At 40.2% G+C, this 13612-nt stretch overlaps 2 protein-coding genes and 1 long non-coding RNA gene across 11 annotated transcripts in view; 2 read left to right on the forward strand and 1 right to left on the reverse strand.

The window, feature by feature from the left end:
- Window positions 1-1702: 1702 nt before the first annotated feature.
- On the reverse strand, window positions 1703-7062 carry ccm2l (CCM2 like scaffold protein). Its single transcript, XM_077721364.1, has 11 exons — window positions 6820-7062; window positions 6438-6605; window positions 5352-5435; window positions 5104-5287; window positions 4495-5036; window positions 3532-3661; window positions 3174-3237; window positions 2951-3101; window positions 2503-2641; window positions 2034-2181; window positions 1703-1874 (listed from the first exon to the last, which is right to left on the reverse strand). Exons 1-11 carry the CDS (start codon window positions 6847-6849, stop codon window positions 1742-1744), a joined length of 1773 nt encoding a protein of 590 aa, XP_077577490.1. The 5' UTR covers window positions 6850-7062; the 3' UTR covers window positions 1703-1741.
- Window positions 5211-7157, forward strand: LOC144199614 (uncharacterized). Its single transcript, XR_013326949.1, has 3 exons — window positions 5211-5457; window positions 6460-6592; window positions 6878-7157. It is a non-coding gene; the product is annotated as an uncharacterized LOC144199614 (long non-coding RNA).
- A 1593-nt stretch (window positions 7158-8750) lies between these two features.
- LOC144196167 (peripheral plasma membrane protein CASK-like) overlaps window positions 8751-13612 on the forward strand; it is a 42457-nt gene continuing 37595 nt past the window's right edge. For 4 of the 9 annotated variants that reach the window (XM_077716143.1, XM_077716149.1, XM_077716140.1 and 1 more), the window contains exons 1-2: window positions 8752-9568; window positions 12563-12675. In XM_077716143.1, coding sequence (XP_077572269.1) covers window positions 9510-9568; window positions 12563-12675 — 172 coding nt within the window. In that variant the 5' untranslated portion in view covers window positions 8752-9509. Of the gene's footprint in view, window positions 9569-12562; window positions 12676-13612 lie in introns of all 9 variants that reach the window. The other 5 variants (XM_077716139.1, XM_077716142.1, XM_077716141.1 and 2 more) reach the window with 3 other exon arrangements.

Here is a 13612-nt window from a genome sequence, read left to right on the forward strand (position 1 = left end):
ATAATGGATTGACTCTGCCTATAGTCTATATTAAAGTAGTATCCCTGTGGTTTGATGCTTCCAAGGCAAATCAAAGCAACATAAATATAATGCTAAGATAATGTACTGTTATATGATAAAAGTTGTGAAAATATGAAAGGAGGGTATGGGTTTACTATATAAAGAAATAAGATAATACTGTCACACCAGTATTGTATTCACCCCGGCTCAAAAAGGTCCACCCCCTCCCAACTATTTTTGGTTTGGTCCGGACCGGACCAATTAGGGCAGTGTGGCACTCCAGAAAAAAAAATCGAAAAAATAAATAAAACCCAGATAATAAAAAGTCGTTTAATAATTGCACAAAACCAATGAAATACTTGAGATAACAACAATGAGACTTATGTTTTGAGTTTGTTAGTGTTTAATTGTTGTTGTTTATTTCTTAAAGTGTCTTGTTCCTGTGATTGACCATTCATTACACCTGTTGAATCAGGCTGTATAGTTTCGCGATTTTAATATGTCTTACATCCAACTCCTTGGGTTGAAAAGATAGTGTTTCCTCCAAGGTAAGGATTTATTTTATTTTATAATGTATTTATATCAAAAGAAGCGAATTTAAAATGATAATTGACATTCATTCAATTTATCGTGTTTACTATTACAAACAAATATTAACCAGAATGCATTTCAACCCGCGGCTGGCGGAGCGTGCCAACTCTTTCAATAACGGAGGGGTGTCCAACCAGAATAAGCATTAAAATAAGTTGTTTTTATTTACAACTGCAATCGCTCATCGTCATTTTTACTGTTTTAAATGCTGCAAACTGATCAATTTAGATTTGTGTACGTTTGACTAAAATATACATTTAGCTTTGAGTTTATAAACTAAAGTAAACAACTTGCAGATTCATAATATACTACTAATTCATATTCATCTGGAAAATGATCAAATTCCCACTAGAGGTGAAATATGACGCAGATCCTCACCTGATTTATTGTAATGTAAATATTCCTGTGGGTGTTGATATCACAAATCATTTGCCTTCTGACTTTTCCGTCTCCAAATGGAAGTTAATATTCAACTTTTCAGCTTTACTTCCTGTGCTCTCAAAATCCTCCAAAACAATAACAATAACACCAATCCGTCGTTATAAACACAAAAAAAATGAAATGACCAAAACCCAAAAATGATCAATCAACTCCCATTGAAATGAGCAAGAATGGTTAAGAACATAATTATAATTGTATTCAGTATTTAGCCCCACACTGTGTTTCAAACGTGCAGTGAAAATTTTAGAGTCACCTCTTTTATGGCACATTTATTACAATATTTAGCAACTTTAATATTTTTTTCTGATTGGGTGCTAAACCGTAACATTTAAAGTAAATATGAATTCCTAAACGCCTGAACTAAATCAAGACAACGACCATTGACCGGAAGTAGCAAAATAAAGGCCGCAAGAGCTCATTGTTCGACACTGAAACCCATTCAACGGAGCTCCCCCTGTCTTTTATTTTGTTTTCTAACTTTCTGTCACCGGTAGTTTGAATTTGTAGTTTGACTAAATACTTCGTTAAGAGATTAATCTTCAGCATTTACATTTACCGTTTAGATTGAACATTTAAATTTAAAATTTAGTGAAAACACTCATTTAGAAAATAATAAAAATGTTGTAAAAAAACGGGGACTCAAATTACCATACAATGTTGCCGTCTTTTAAACTTTTTTTTATTAACCCATTCCGAAAATCTCGGTGAATCACAAATAGTAGTCTTCCTCCTCAATATCGTCATGCGCGTCACCAAAACCAAGCGCTTGGATATCGTGCGTGATATCGCCGATCCGCCGGTTGAATTCTTGAGATCCTGACGTCAAAGAGCCGCTGTCGTATCTGCTGGCCAATAATAATAAAAAAACTAAAATTGTCACATCCCAACAGTCTACAGTGAGCGTAAAGCAACATTTTCCAGACTAGTGTGCCCATCCAAACCAATGTTTTGAATGGTAATTTTTCAATTATATTTCACCACCAGATGGCGACTTGACGTACTCTCTCATGGCGGTGGCCGACGTGCTGCTCATGCTGCGTTTGATACGTCCAAAGCTGTCGGTCAAGATGCCACCCTCGCGGATTCCGATGCTTTCCAAGAAGCTCTCGAACTCGCCCACGTCTTTGTCCGGGATGAACGGACGCATGCCTGCAAGGTAAATCATGATTATTGTAAATGGTAGTTTTTTTTATAAATATATTAAAATAACTGGATTAAAATCTGAGTATTCGTTTTTTATAGATCTAAAACAATGTTTATTTTAGCATTTTTTTATATATATATTTAGATTTTACAAAATTATTTTTGAACTAAAAACTGAAAACAATGATAAAAAAATACAATTATTGATTTAAAAGGGGGAAAATCAGTAAATTTAATATACATCTATAGTCTTCATTTTAATTACTTATTATTAATTGTAGGTGAAGTTAGCACAGTAAATGAATGTTGTGTGCTTTGGATTCTGACCTAGTAAAAGAAACTTGCGATTGTCTCCGTATAAGTGCAGCAGCTGGCAACAGAAGTGGCCGATGTTGGACGCCAGCCGGTATTCTCGCAGGAACGTGGCAAAATGTTGCAACTCCGCAGGGTTCAGCTTGTTCCGCAACTACAAAAGTCACAACAGCACATTTTCAGCGCAAACCACAAATTTATTTACCGTATTTTCACGACTATATGGTGCATTGCATTTAAGGCCGCAGTGTCAGTATCGACTGCTATTTCTGTATTTGACACACACAAAGGACACACCGTTTTTAACATACACCCACACGCTAAAAACACATTTTTTGAAAAGGCAACTGAACCAAAACTGAGTTCAGTTGTACTTTATTTAGCCATTTTACATTGTACTCACGTCATCATCAAACACAAATCCATCATAAAAAAGTGAGAAAACAGAAAGGGCGCCCCCTACCGTGATCATGTAGTCCTGCATGAGCGCCAGGGTGGGGTTGCTCTCTCCTGCGTCATTGGCTGACGTCAAACTGCGACGCGAGTCGCGCGGTGACGAACTCTCGCTGTATGTCTCGCTGTAGTAGACCTCAAACGCGTCCTGAGATCCGTCACTAGCCGAGATGCAAAAGCAAAAGCAAGTGATCGCAAAAGGTCAAAACGGCTTCCTAAAAAATATGGCTTACTATGAGCCGCAGCAGCTAAACTCAGGCTCGTAGCCAAAAGACTCGTCGGTCAGGCAGCTGTCACCTGTGCGCAAAGCAAATAGGTGAAAAATTAGTATTTTGTTTTTTTACATTCATTTTACATGCCCCTTATCCTCAGAAGGGGTGCCGGAGCCTATCCCAGAGCCAACTAAGGGCACCAGGCGGGGTATACTCTGAAATGGTAGGCTAATTGTAGGCTAAATTATCCCTCAACATGAATAAGAGCGGCTCCTTGTCTCCAAATATTGGCCTTCCGCCTGGTGCCCGTGGTTAGCTGGGATAGGCTCAATCACCCCCTGCTATCCTGGCCATAAATGAGTAAATGTTCTCAACCCACTCCTTTGCAACCAGTAGCGGTGCGGCATGGTGTGATGAAATCCCGCTCTGTCCACACACTCAATGGTCTGGTGGCCATAGATGATCTGGAACATCTGGCAGATCAATGAACAGTACTCCTCGGCGGCATCCTGCCTGTGCCAAAATCAGGGACACTTGAGACGGTGACGAGAGGAGAGCGAGTGGGCAGGGCCACGGCGTGACCGGGCGTTTCGTCGACAGACGTTTGGTCCCCGGACGTTTGGTCCCCGGACATTTGGTCGACCGGACGTTTGGTCGACCGGACGTTTGGTCGACCGGACGTTTGGTCGACCGGACGTTTGATAGACCGGACGTTTGGTCGACCGGACGTTAGGTCGACCGGTCGTTAGGTCGACCCGATGTTTGGTAGACAAGACGATTGGTAGACCGGACGTTTGGTATACCGGACGTTCGGGAGAGTGGACGTTTGGTAGACTGGACGTTTGGTAGACTGGACGTTTGGTAGACTGGACGTTTGGTAGACTGGACGTTTGGTAGACTGGACGTTTGGTAGACTGGACGTTTGGTAGACTGGACGTTTGGTAGACTGGACGTTTGGTAGACTGGACGTTTGGTAGACTGGACGTTTGGTAGACTGGACGTTTGGTAGAATGGACGTTTGGTCACCGGGTTTGCTCGCTGTCAAATTATGACAGTTTACTATTCATATTTTGATATTAGATATTTAGATATTAAGTTCTCTCTCTCATGATTATAATTTTGAGAGCTGGTTTCAACAGTAACGACCCAGCGACCAAATGTCCATTCTACCAAACGTCTGTTCTACCAAATGTCCGTTCTACCAAACGTCCGGTCGACCAAACGTCCGTTTGACCAAACGTCCGGCCGACCAAACGTCCAGGGACCAAACGTCCGGGGACCAAACGTCTCTCGACGAAACGTCCGAGTACCGGGCCACGGGTGGCCCGGCATGGTTCCTCACCCGGTTGTCCACGGCCAGGATGACCAGGTTGCAGTAGGCGTCGGGACAGGGCGTGGGCTCCAACGGGTTGTGGTTGCGCCTCTCCCAGCTCCCGTAGCTCTTTCCCCGCTCCCAGCTCCCGGTGCAGGCCTGCCGGCGCTCCCAGCTTCCGGCGCCGCCGCCCCCGTGGCGGCGTTCCCAGCTACCGCCTCCACCGCCGCTCGGCCTGGGTCTGCGGCTTTCCCAGCTGCCGCCCGTCTTCCTCCCGACTTGCTTTCTCTCCCAGCTGCCACCCGCTGGTTTCCGCTCTAGACTTCCACCGCCACCACCCCCACCACCGCCAACGCCTCCGCCTCGGTCGGCGTTCTGGTTCTTCTCGGGGTTGCTCCTGGACAGCGAGGGTCTCCAGTCCACACCGCAAATGGTGTGCCGTCGCTCCATGGTACCCCCCGTGGGTCGGGGGTCAACGTCGGGGCTCATGGTTTGACGCCGGCCGTCCGTGCCTGACGTTTTCTTCCGATCCAGGCTGACGTCTCCGGCCACCACCGTGTCCACATTCAGACCTGTCGATGGAGACAAAAATGGCGGCCTCAAACGCGTCTCGGATGAATCACCATGTGACCTCCTGACCTGTTTTGAGGACCAGAAGGTGGAGCGCGTCATCTCTTAGGTAGGAAGCGGCGGCGATCTCGTGCGTGGGAATCCTCATCAGCAACTTCTCGTTGTCTCGCCAGGTGAGCAGCAGGCATCGAGCGGATAGACTCAAGATGCAGTCCTGTTCCACGCCAGTCTTGGACGGAAGAACCCGCAACTGCTGCTCGACGGCACAACGGCGTTACGCCTTGATCGCGGCCAGTTAGATGAGTGGGGCGACTCACCCTGGCGGTGTCCAGTAGTTGAAGCAGCTCATCTCGACTGGACGGGTTCAGAGAAACCGACACCCAGGTCAGGTGACCCAGAAACTGGTGGCAAAAGTCACAAGTGGTAAGGCTTTTTTTTTCTTCGAAAAAAGACCATGTAGAGTAAACCAAGGGTGTCAGACTCGATTTGATGTGGACGGGACCATTTTAAATATGATATTTAGATTTCTTTTATTTATAAATGGATTAAAAGAACTTGATTAAAATCCCTGAATATTTTTTTTACAGATCCAAAACAATGTTTATTTTAGCTTTTTTTACATATATTTTTTTGATTTTACAAAATGATTTTTGAACTAAAAAGACAGAAAAAAATGATTAAAAAGACAATTATTGATTTAAAAGAGGGAAAATGAGGAAATGTAATATACATCTATACTCTTCATTTTAATTTGATCCTAAAACAGGGTTTTTTTAATGAATGGATTAAAAGAATTGTATTAAATGCTCTAAATATTCAGTTTTTATAGATCTAAAACAATATTTATGAGCTTTGTTATATATTTTTAGATTTTACAAATTGATTTTTGAACTAAAATCACTGAGAAAAAAATGATTAAAAAATCACAATTATTGACTTAAAAGGGAAAAAAAAATCTGAAAATCTAATATACATCGATACTCTTCATTTTAATTTGATCCTAAAACAGAAAGTCAACACTCATGATTTACTTTCCCGGGCCGCAAAAAAATGATGCGGCGGGCCAGATTTGGCCCCCGGGCCGCCACTTTGACACCTGTAGTCTAGACTATTCTTGTTGTTATCCTATGCTTCTCATTCGTTTTTATGATTTTAAAACACCTCTTTTGATTATTTAACTTATTTTCTTCTTCCATATGCCCAAAATAATGCATTCCATTAAAATAAAATAAAATAACCATTTTATTTATTTATTTACATATTTTTTCCCATGATTTTTTAAATTTATTTATTTAAAATTGATGTACAGTAAGGCTCCAAAAATACCATTTATAATCAGTCTTTCTTCAATAAAGGATGACCATTTATACAAAAGCAACATGAGAAAAGAAATCTAATCTGACCTTGACCTCTTTCTCAACATAGTCGAAGATGAGTCTTTCTGGGTGGATGAGGAAATCGGGAGCGTAGAGGGGGACGCTGTGCAGAGGACGCCGATAAACGCTGCCTCGCTCCACCGGCCTGCGACTGGCTTTGGACCACACCAGACGCTTGATAGGTGAGGCGAAACCCTTGGCAGGCACAGAAATCTCAAACATACATTTTCCCTGACCATTTGGTCTAAAATCTGGGCATTTTTTTCCCCAAAAATTCCAAACCAGACCATATATTCAGTTTTCTTCTAACCTGAGACCATTTCCGAATGATCTCTGAGACAAAGGATGTATAAAAATCAGGCTTTTGGAAGGAATTTGTGGAAGGAATCATGAAGAAATGTCAACCCACCTTTTTGGATTTCTTGGGTTCATAATCCATTGTTGCTTGTTCACTTTTCCCAAACCAGTTGGAGGAATAATCCGAATCTACTTCTCGGGATTTTTGGTTTGTGCTTCTGATCTAATGGCGTTGTCACACACCCCCACACAAAAGACGCCAGGAAGCAAAGGAAGGCCACTTCCTGACCAGTAGGAAACTCCACCAAGGCCTGATAAGGCCTGTTATCGTTCCAGAGGTGGCAAGTAATGCATTAATTTTACTCCATTACTTTTGCTTGAAGGACAGAGTGTAAGTACTGTTGAAAACAGCCCTCAACGTGAGTTTAATATCTAAATATCTACTGTTGATTCATGAGAGGGAAAGGTTAATATCTAAGTACTGTTTAATTTATAAGTACTGTTGAAATTAGTTCTCAAAATTATATTCACAAGAGTTTAATATCTAAATACCTTAGATATTAAACTGTCTCTGTCATGAATCATCAGGATATATTTAGATATTAAACTATTGTGAATATAATTTTCAAAGCTGGTTTCAACAATACTTAGATATTAAACAGTACTTAGATATTAAACTCTCTCTGCCATGAATCAACAGTAGATATTTAAATATTAAACTCTGAATATAATTTTGCCGACCAAAAGACCGGGGACCAACAGGGACCAAACGTCCGGGCGACCAAACGTCAGGCGACCAAACGTCCCGGCGACCAAACGTCCCGGCGACCAAACGTCCAGGCGACCAAACGTCCGGGAGACCAAACGTCCGGGCGACCAAACGTCCGGGCGACCAAACGTCCGGGAGACCAAACGTCCGGGAGACCAAACGTCCGGGCGTCAAAACATCCGGGCGACCAAACGTCCGGGCGACCAAACGTCCGGGCGACCAAACGTCCGGGCGACCAAACGTCCGGGCGACCAAACGTCCGGGCGACCAAACGTCCGGGCGACCAAACGTCCGGGCGACCAAACGTCCGGGCGACCAAACGTCCGACGACCAAACGTTCGGGCGACCAAACGTTCGGGCGACCAAACGTCCGACGACCAAACGTCCGGGCGACCAAACGTCCGGGCGACCAAATGTCAGGGCGACCAAACGTCCGACGACCAAACGTCCGACGACCAAACGTCCGACGACCAAACGTCCGACGACCAAACGTCCGACGACCAAACGTCCGACGACCAAACGTCCGACGACCAAACGTCCGACGACCAAACGTCCGACGACCAAACGTCCGGGCGACCAAACGTACCAGGGCGATCGTACCTGGCAACTTTTATGTTTTTCCTGTATTTTTTTATTTTTTATTATCATTTCAAATTGTGTATGCCCCATAACCGTTTTTTTTTTTGTAAAACCAATCTCATTTTACCCACTTTGAATTCTGGGTAATTTTTGACAGAAATAATCACCGCCAGTTGTTGTTTTTTTTTGGTGTGTGTGGGTGCTCAAAATGTTTTTTTTTAACAGGTTTGAGTTGAAAATAAAGATGAGTGGATGCGAAAGTGAACATTTTGATCTGCTTAATTCCCATTTAGCGGAAATGACTTTTATTTTTTAATTGTATTTGCGTAAGCGTTTAATTGAAATTTTCAGGAATGTAAGGATCGTACTGCATTGATGACCACATCAACAGCCAATCAGAATGCCAATTGATAGCCACGTAATAAACATTGAAGTCGGGCAGATGCAAAAAAAAATCTTGGGAACCTCCCTTTCCGATCCATGGGAATTAGGGAATCCCTTCCACGAAAAAAACAATCACCTGACAACCATTTACGCTAAAATCTTACATAATCACCGAAAGACACCCTGCCAAATGCTGCATTTAAATAAACCGAACCACAGCGATTGTGGAGGCGAAAAAGATGACGTAAGACATGAAGCTGCGGGAATGTCCACACATGCGCATGAGCGCAATTTGGAAATCGGACGCCCTGTGACCACCATCTTGGCTCCCCTGCCGGTAAAACATGACGGCGGGGCGCCATTTTGGCTCAGCGAGCTCTCAGGCGACAGATTTGTGCAAGTCGGAGCGACTGCCAGCATCCGACTAACGGTGGACGTAACGTTGGATGTGTTGAATGCCATTTGGGCGTTTACAAGAAGCGCACGCGGCATTCGCGTCGCGGGTTCGAGAGGAGGTGAAGTATCCATGCAATTATCATTTCATATAAGCCGTCTGTGATAGATGGCGAAAGCAACCGACCGGCTATTCCATCGTCAGCTCGCCCATTAACACAGAAAGGCAAGTACTGTCATTTATGAACGCGACGCTAGCTTGCGGTGAAGCTCGGCACCTTGGTCGCAACCAACGGACGCCTTTGCGGATTTTACGGATGGAGCCGAAGACTTTGCACTATTTTTTGACGAAAGAATGATGACCGGAGACATGCAAACGTTTCCTTGCAAAGGAGGAAAATGTCCAAACCCTGCGGTCTGGTCCCTGGTTCTCGTTAAGCTAGCCCGCTAGCTGGCTAGCCTTTACCGGACTATCGGTACCAGAGAAGGTGGGGCAGGCGAACTTCAGTGGTCATTTATCCCTCTTTTTTTTTTAATTTATCTCAATTTTGACTGGGTGATAAATTTCAAAATTAATCCTTTGCAATAACGGTTTGTTCATCGAATACGTGTGCAAAGGTTCCACTGTTGTCAAGGAGTTATTTCTTTATCGAAGCCCATTGCTTTGCTTTTGGACCATGGCGGACGACGACGTGCTTTTTGAGGATGTCTACGAGTTGTGTGAGGTGATTGGCAAGTAAGTAACGGATGAAGTTCATCTTTTTTTGTTGTTGTTGTGCCTTTGCCATGCATCTTTTTTAAAGTCAGGAATTATAATGTTATTCCCTAGCACAGCGGTGGGCAACGGTTGTGTGGGGATGGAAAAGGAAACGTGACTGCAAATTATAGGCCTAATAATATAGGATTATACGCAGCCCCATGGCTGCTCGGGTTTAAAAATATATATATATTCTGTCTATTGGGAGCAAAAATTCAATAATCTGTACCCAAAGATGATTTGATGTAGGGAAATCTATAGCTGACAATTTGAAATTACTAAATGTGTAAGAATTTTAAAGGGGTGGGGCATCATTTTTAAAGGGGCGTGGCATACTTTTAAAGGGGTGTGGCAGAATGGCAAAGTTTAGTTTTCAGGGAATTCCAATGTAAAACATTGAATTCCTATGAACTCCCGATGTATTTTGCTTTATTGTATATATTTCTATTTTTTTTAGACACGTGCTAGGACAATTAATTTCATATCCTATGAAATTGGAATTTATTTTTTATCTAAAGGGGAGAGGCATAATGCCATGCTTTAGTTTTCAATGAATTCCAATCAAAAAAAATTGAGTCATGTGGCAGTATAGAAATACTATATTTTTCATAGCTAATCTGTGAACACAGTTTAATCACATTGTAGTAATATGTACCCATATTATTAATCTGTACCCATGTTATTAATCTGTACCCAGATTATAAATATGTACCCATATTATAAATCTGTACCCAGATTATTAATTTGTACCCAGATTATTAATCTGTACCCATATTATAAATTTGTACCCATATTATAAATTTGTACCCATATTATTAATCTATACCCAGATTATTAATCTGTCTCCAGATGAATCTGTACCCAGATTATTAATCTGTATCCATATTATAAATCTGTACCCAGATTATTAATCTGCACCCATATTATTAATCTCTGCCCATATTATTAATCTGTACCCAGATTATAAATTTGTACCCAGATTATTAATCTGTACCCAGTTTATTAATCTGCACCCAGATTATTAATCTCTGACCATATTATTAATCTGTACCCATATTATTATGTGCCCAGATTATTATGATGTGCCCAGATTATTATCATGTGCCCAGATTATCAATCTGTACCCAGATTATCAATACATCCCCAGATTATTGATCTGTAGCCATAGTTGCACACATACAGGTGACTAAACTTTAATTAAAAGAAAGATTTAATGTTTGTCCTCTTTTTGATAAAAATTGTAAATAGAAAATAAATAATACAAGAGAATATTCTCTTTTTATACAACATTTATGGTCTAATAATCATCTATTGACTATTGTAAAAGATGACATTTCATTAGTCAAATAATTAATAGCGGCCATGCTTCTACTGGGCGCCCAAATAAAACCAAGACTACAACGTGGATTGTGATAAAAATCGATTGGACACCTGTGCACTAAGTTTTATGAATAACTGGATGGTCCTGGATAATGACCTTCAAATTTCAAGAGAGGACAAGAATGGTTCGTAAAAGCAAGGTAGCGTGGTGCAATGATTTTTTTACTTTGTGAAAGCAATGTTGAGGGATCAATATGATAGGTTTTGGTGTCTTGGGATGCCGTTTTGCAAGGAAAAAGGGATCATGTATCCTGAGCCCAGATTTGTGAGGGGAGTTGGGAAGTAAGATGCCATTGAGACGGAACATTTACTGGAGATAATGTCGCTCGCCACCATTGACAACTTTACTCTTGTTTCCAGATCTTGGTAGAGTAGCCAAAAATGTGACTAATGTAAGAGTAGCATTCCTTCAAAATGATATTACTAGTAAAAGTAGTCAGACTAAGTAGAAGGGGAAAAAGAATACTCAGTTAAGGGTGTCAGACTTTTAAATATAATATTTAGATTTTTTTTTTATAAATGGAATAAAAGAACTGGATTAAAAGTTCTAAATATTCAGTTTTTTTATAGATCTAAAACAATGTTTATTTGAGCTTTTTTAAATATATTTTTAGATTTTACAAAATGATTTTTTAACTAAAAACACAGAAAAAAATGATTAAAAAATGACAATTATTGATTTAAAAGGGGTAAAATCAGGAAATTTAATATACATCTATGATCTTCATTTTAATTTAATCCTAAAACAGATAGTCGGCACTCATGATTTACTTTCCCGGGCCACACAAAATGATGTGGCGGGCCATATTTGGCCCCCGAGCCGTCACTTTAGCACCCATGAAATAGGAGAGTGAATAAATGAAATTATGCATGCAGAATACTCTGGAATTGTATTTTTTTTTTTTTGACTAAAAAGCTGATTTTTGCAATTATCCAAAAATGTATTCATTAAAAAGATACAAATTTGTCTTCCCCAATTTTTTTTTTAAAAGGGAAAAAATGTCCTTAATTGAAAATCATGGCAACATATATGTATGTAATTTCGCCCTTTATGGCAATTTATTCATTTTAATATGAATTTAGAGGTCTGAGATTAAGGCTCCAATCCCTGTGACAGCTGGGATAGGCTCCAGCACCCCCCACGATCCTAATGAGAATAAATTGGTTCAGAAAATGAGATGACATGAGAAATCTTTTATTTATTCATCTTTTATTTATTGAATGAATATATTCAAGCATTCAAATATTCTCTTTATTTATGAATTCATTATAATCTCAAATAAGGTGATTTTTTTTTTTTACCTCATCTTATTAGTCAACTCACCTCAAAAATAATTGGTAATCAACTGTCTCTGAAAATGATTCTTTAGTTGGCAGTTAATAGTACTTCCAGGGATTAATATTGTTATTATTTTCCCACAGTATTTACAGCTGTGTTGCATACTGTTACGCTGTAATTCCCTTGACAACTGTTTGGAAAAATTTCCATATGCCAAACCGCCCACATCGCTGTTGGAATTCCATTATAAACTAATTAGTGCTGACTGCAAACATATATACACGTAGGCGCCTAATTGAATTTGCTTCTTGCAGGGGACCCTTCAGCGTGGTACGCCGCTGTATCAACAGGGACACGGGCCAGCAGTTTGCTGTGAAGATTGTCGACGTGGCTAGCTTCACCTCAAGTCCTGGACTCAGTACCGAAGGTAAAAACGGGATTGGACTCAGTTGTTGTGCGTGGATTTAAAGTCCCTCTTATGATGAATTTTATCGGTCTAATGGTCTGATCTAATCTGGTCAGTAAGGATTTAAAAATCATTTATTATGAGTCCACATAGATGCGCTAGGGGGCGTATGAGTCAATGCAAAAAAATGTTGTTTTTATCGTGTGGTGAGGCGCAATGTTGAAATTGATAGGGAGTCGGTAAGTCCTGGAAAATGGGATTTTGCGGACATTTTTTTAAGATAAAAGTTCAAGAGGAATCTTCATTTGTCCAATAAATATATATAAAAAGAAATCGGGAAAATAAATGAGATGGTTAATTTTCATTTTTGGTAAAAAATGTTTAAAGAAACAAAATTACTAAATAGAATTTATCTTAAAATTATGTTTAAATGTGTTTTTTTTTAAATATCTTTTGCCAAAATGTGCTTTTTAAATTAGTTGTTATTCTGTTTTGTTATTATTTTTTCTTATTACTATTTTCATTGTCTGGACAAAGGGTCTTAGATATAAAATTTTGATTTTTTTTATAAATTGATTAAAAGCCCTGACTATTCAGTTTTTTATAGATCTAAAACAATATTTATTTGAGATTTTTTTTATATTTTTAGATTTTACTAAATGATTTTTGAACTAAAAACACAGAAAAAATGATTAAAAAATGACAATTATTGATTTAAAAGGGTGAAAATGAGGATATGTAATATACATCTATGTTCTTCATTTTAATTTGATCCTAAAACAGAAAGTCAACACTCATGATTGACTTTCCCGGGCCGCAAAAAATGATGCAGCTGGCCAGATTTGGCCCCCGGGCCGCCACTTTGACACCTGTGGTCTCGACTATTCTTGTTGTTATCCTATGCCTCTCATTCGTTTTTATGATTTTTGAAACACCTCTTTTGATTATTTAACTTATT

The sequence above is a fragment of the Stigmatopora nigra genome, chromosome 1 (genome assembly GCF_051989575.1).
Source record: "Stigmatopora nigra isolate UIUO_SnigA chromosome 1, RoL_Snig_1.1, whole genome shotgun sequence".
In the NCBI taxonomy this organism is placed as follows: Eukaryota; Metazoa; Chordata; class Actinopteri; order Syngnathiformes; family Syngnathidae; genus Stigmatopora; species Stigmatopora nigra.

Coding starts and splice junctions, on each gene's coding strand:
- ccm2l (XM_077721364.1), bottom strand. CDS start 6,849: ATGGATTATGAACCCAAGAAATCCAAAAAG. Junction 5,288..5,351: donor AACTACTGGACACCGCCAGG/GTGAGTCGCCCC, acceptor GCCGTCGAGCAG/CAGTTGCGGGTTCTTCCGTC. Junction 5,037..5,103: donor CCTTCTGGTCCTCAAAACAG/GTCAGGAGGTCA, acceptor CTCCATCGACAG/GTCTGAATGTGGACACGGTG.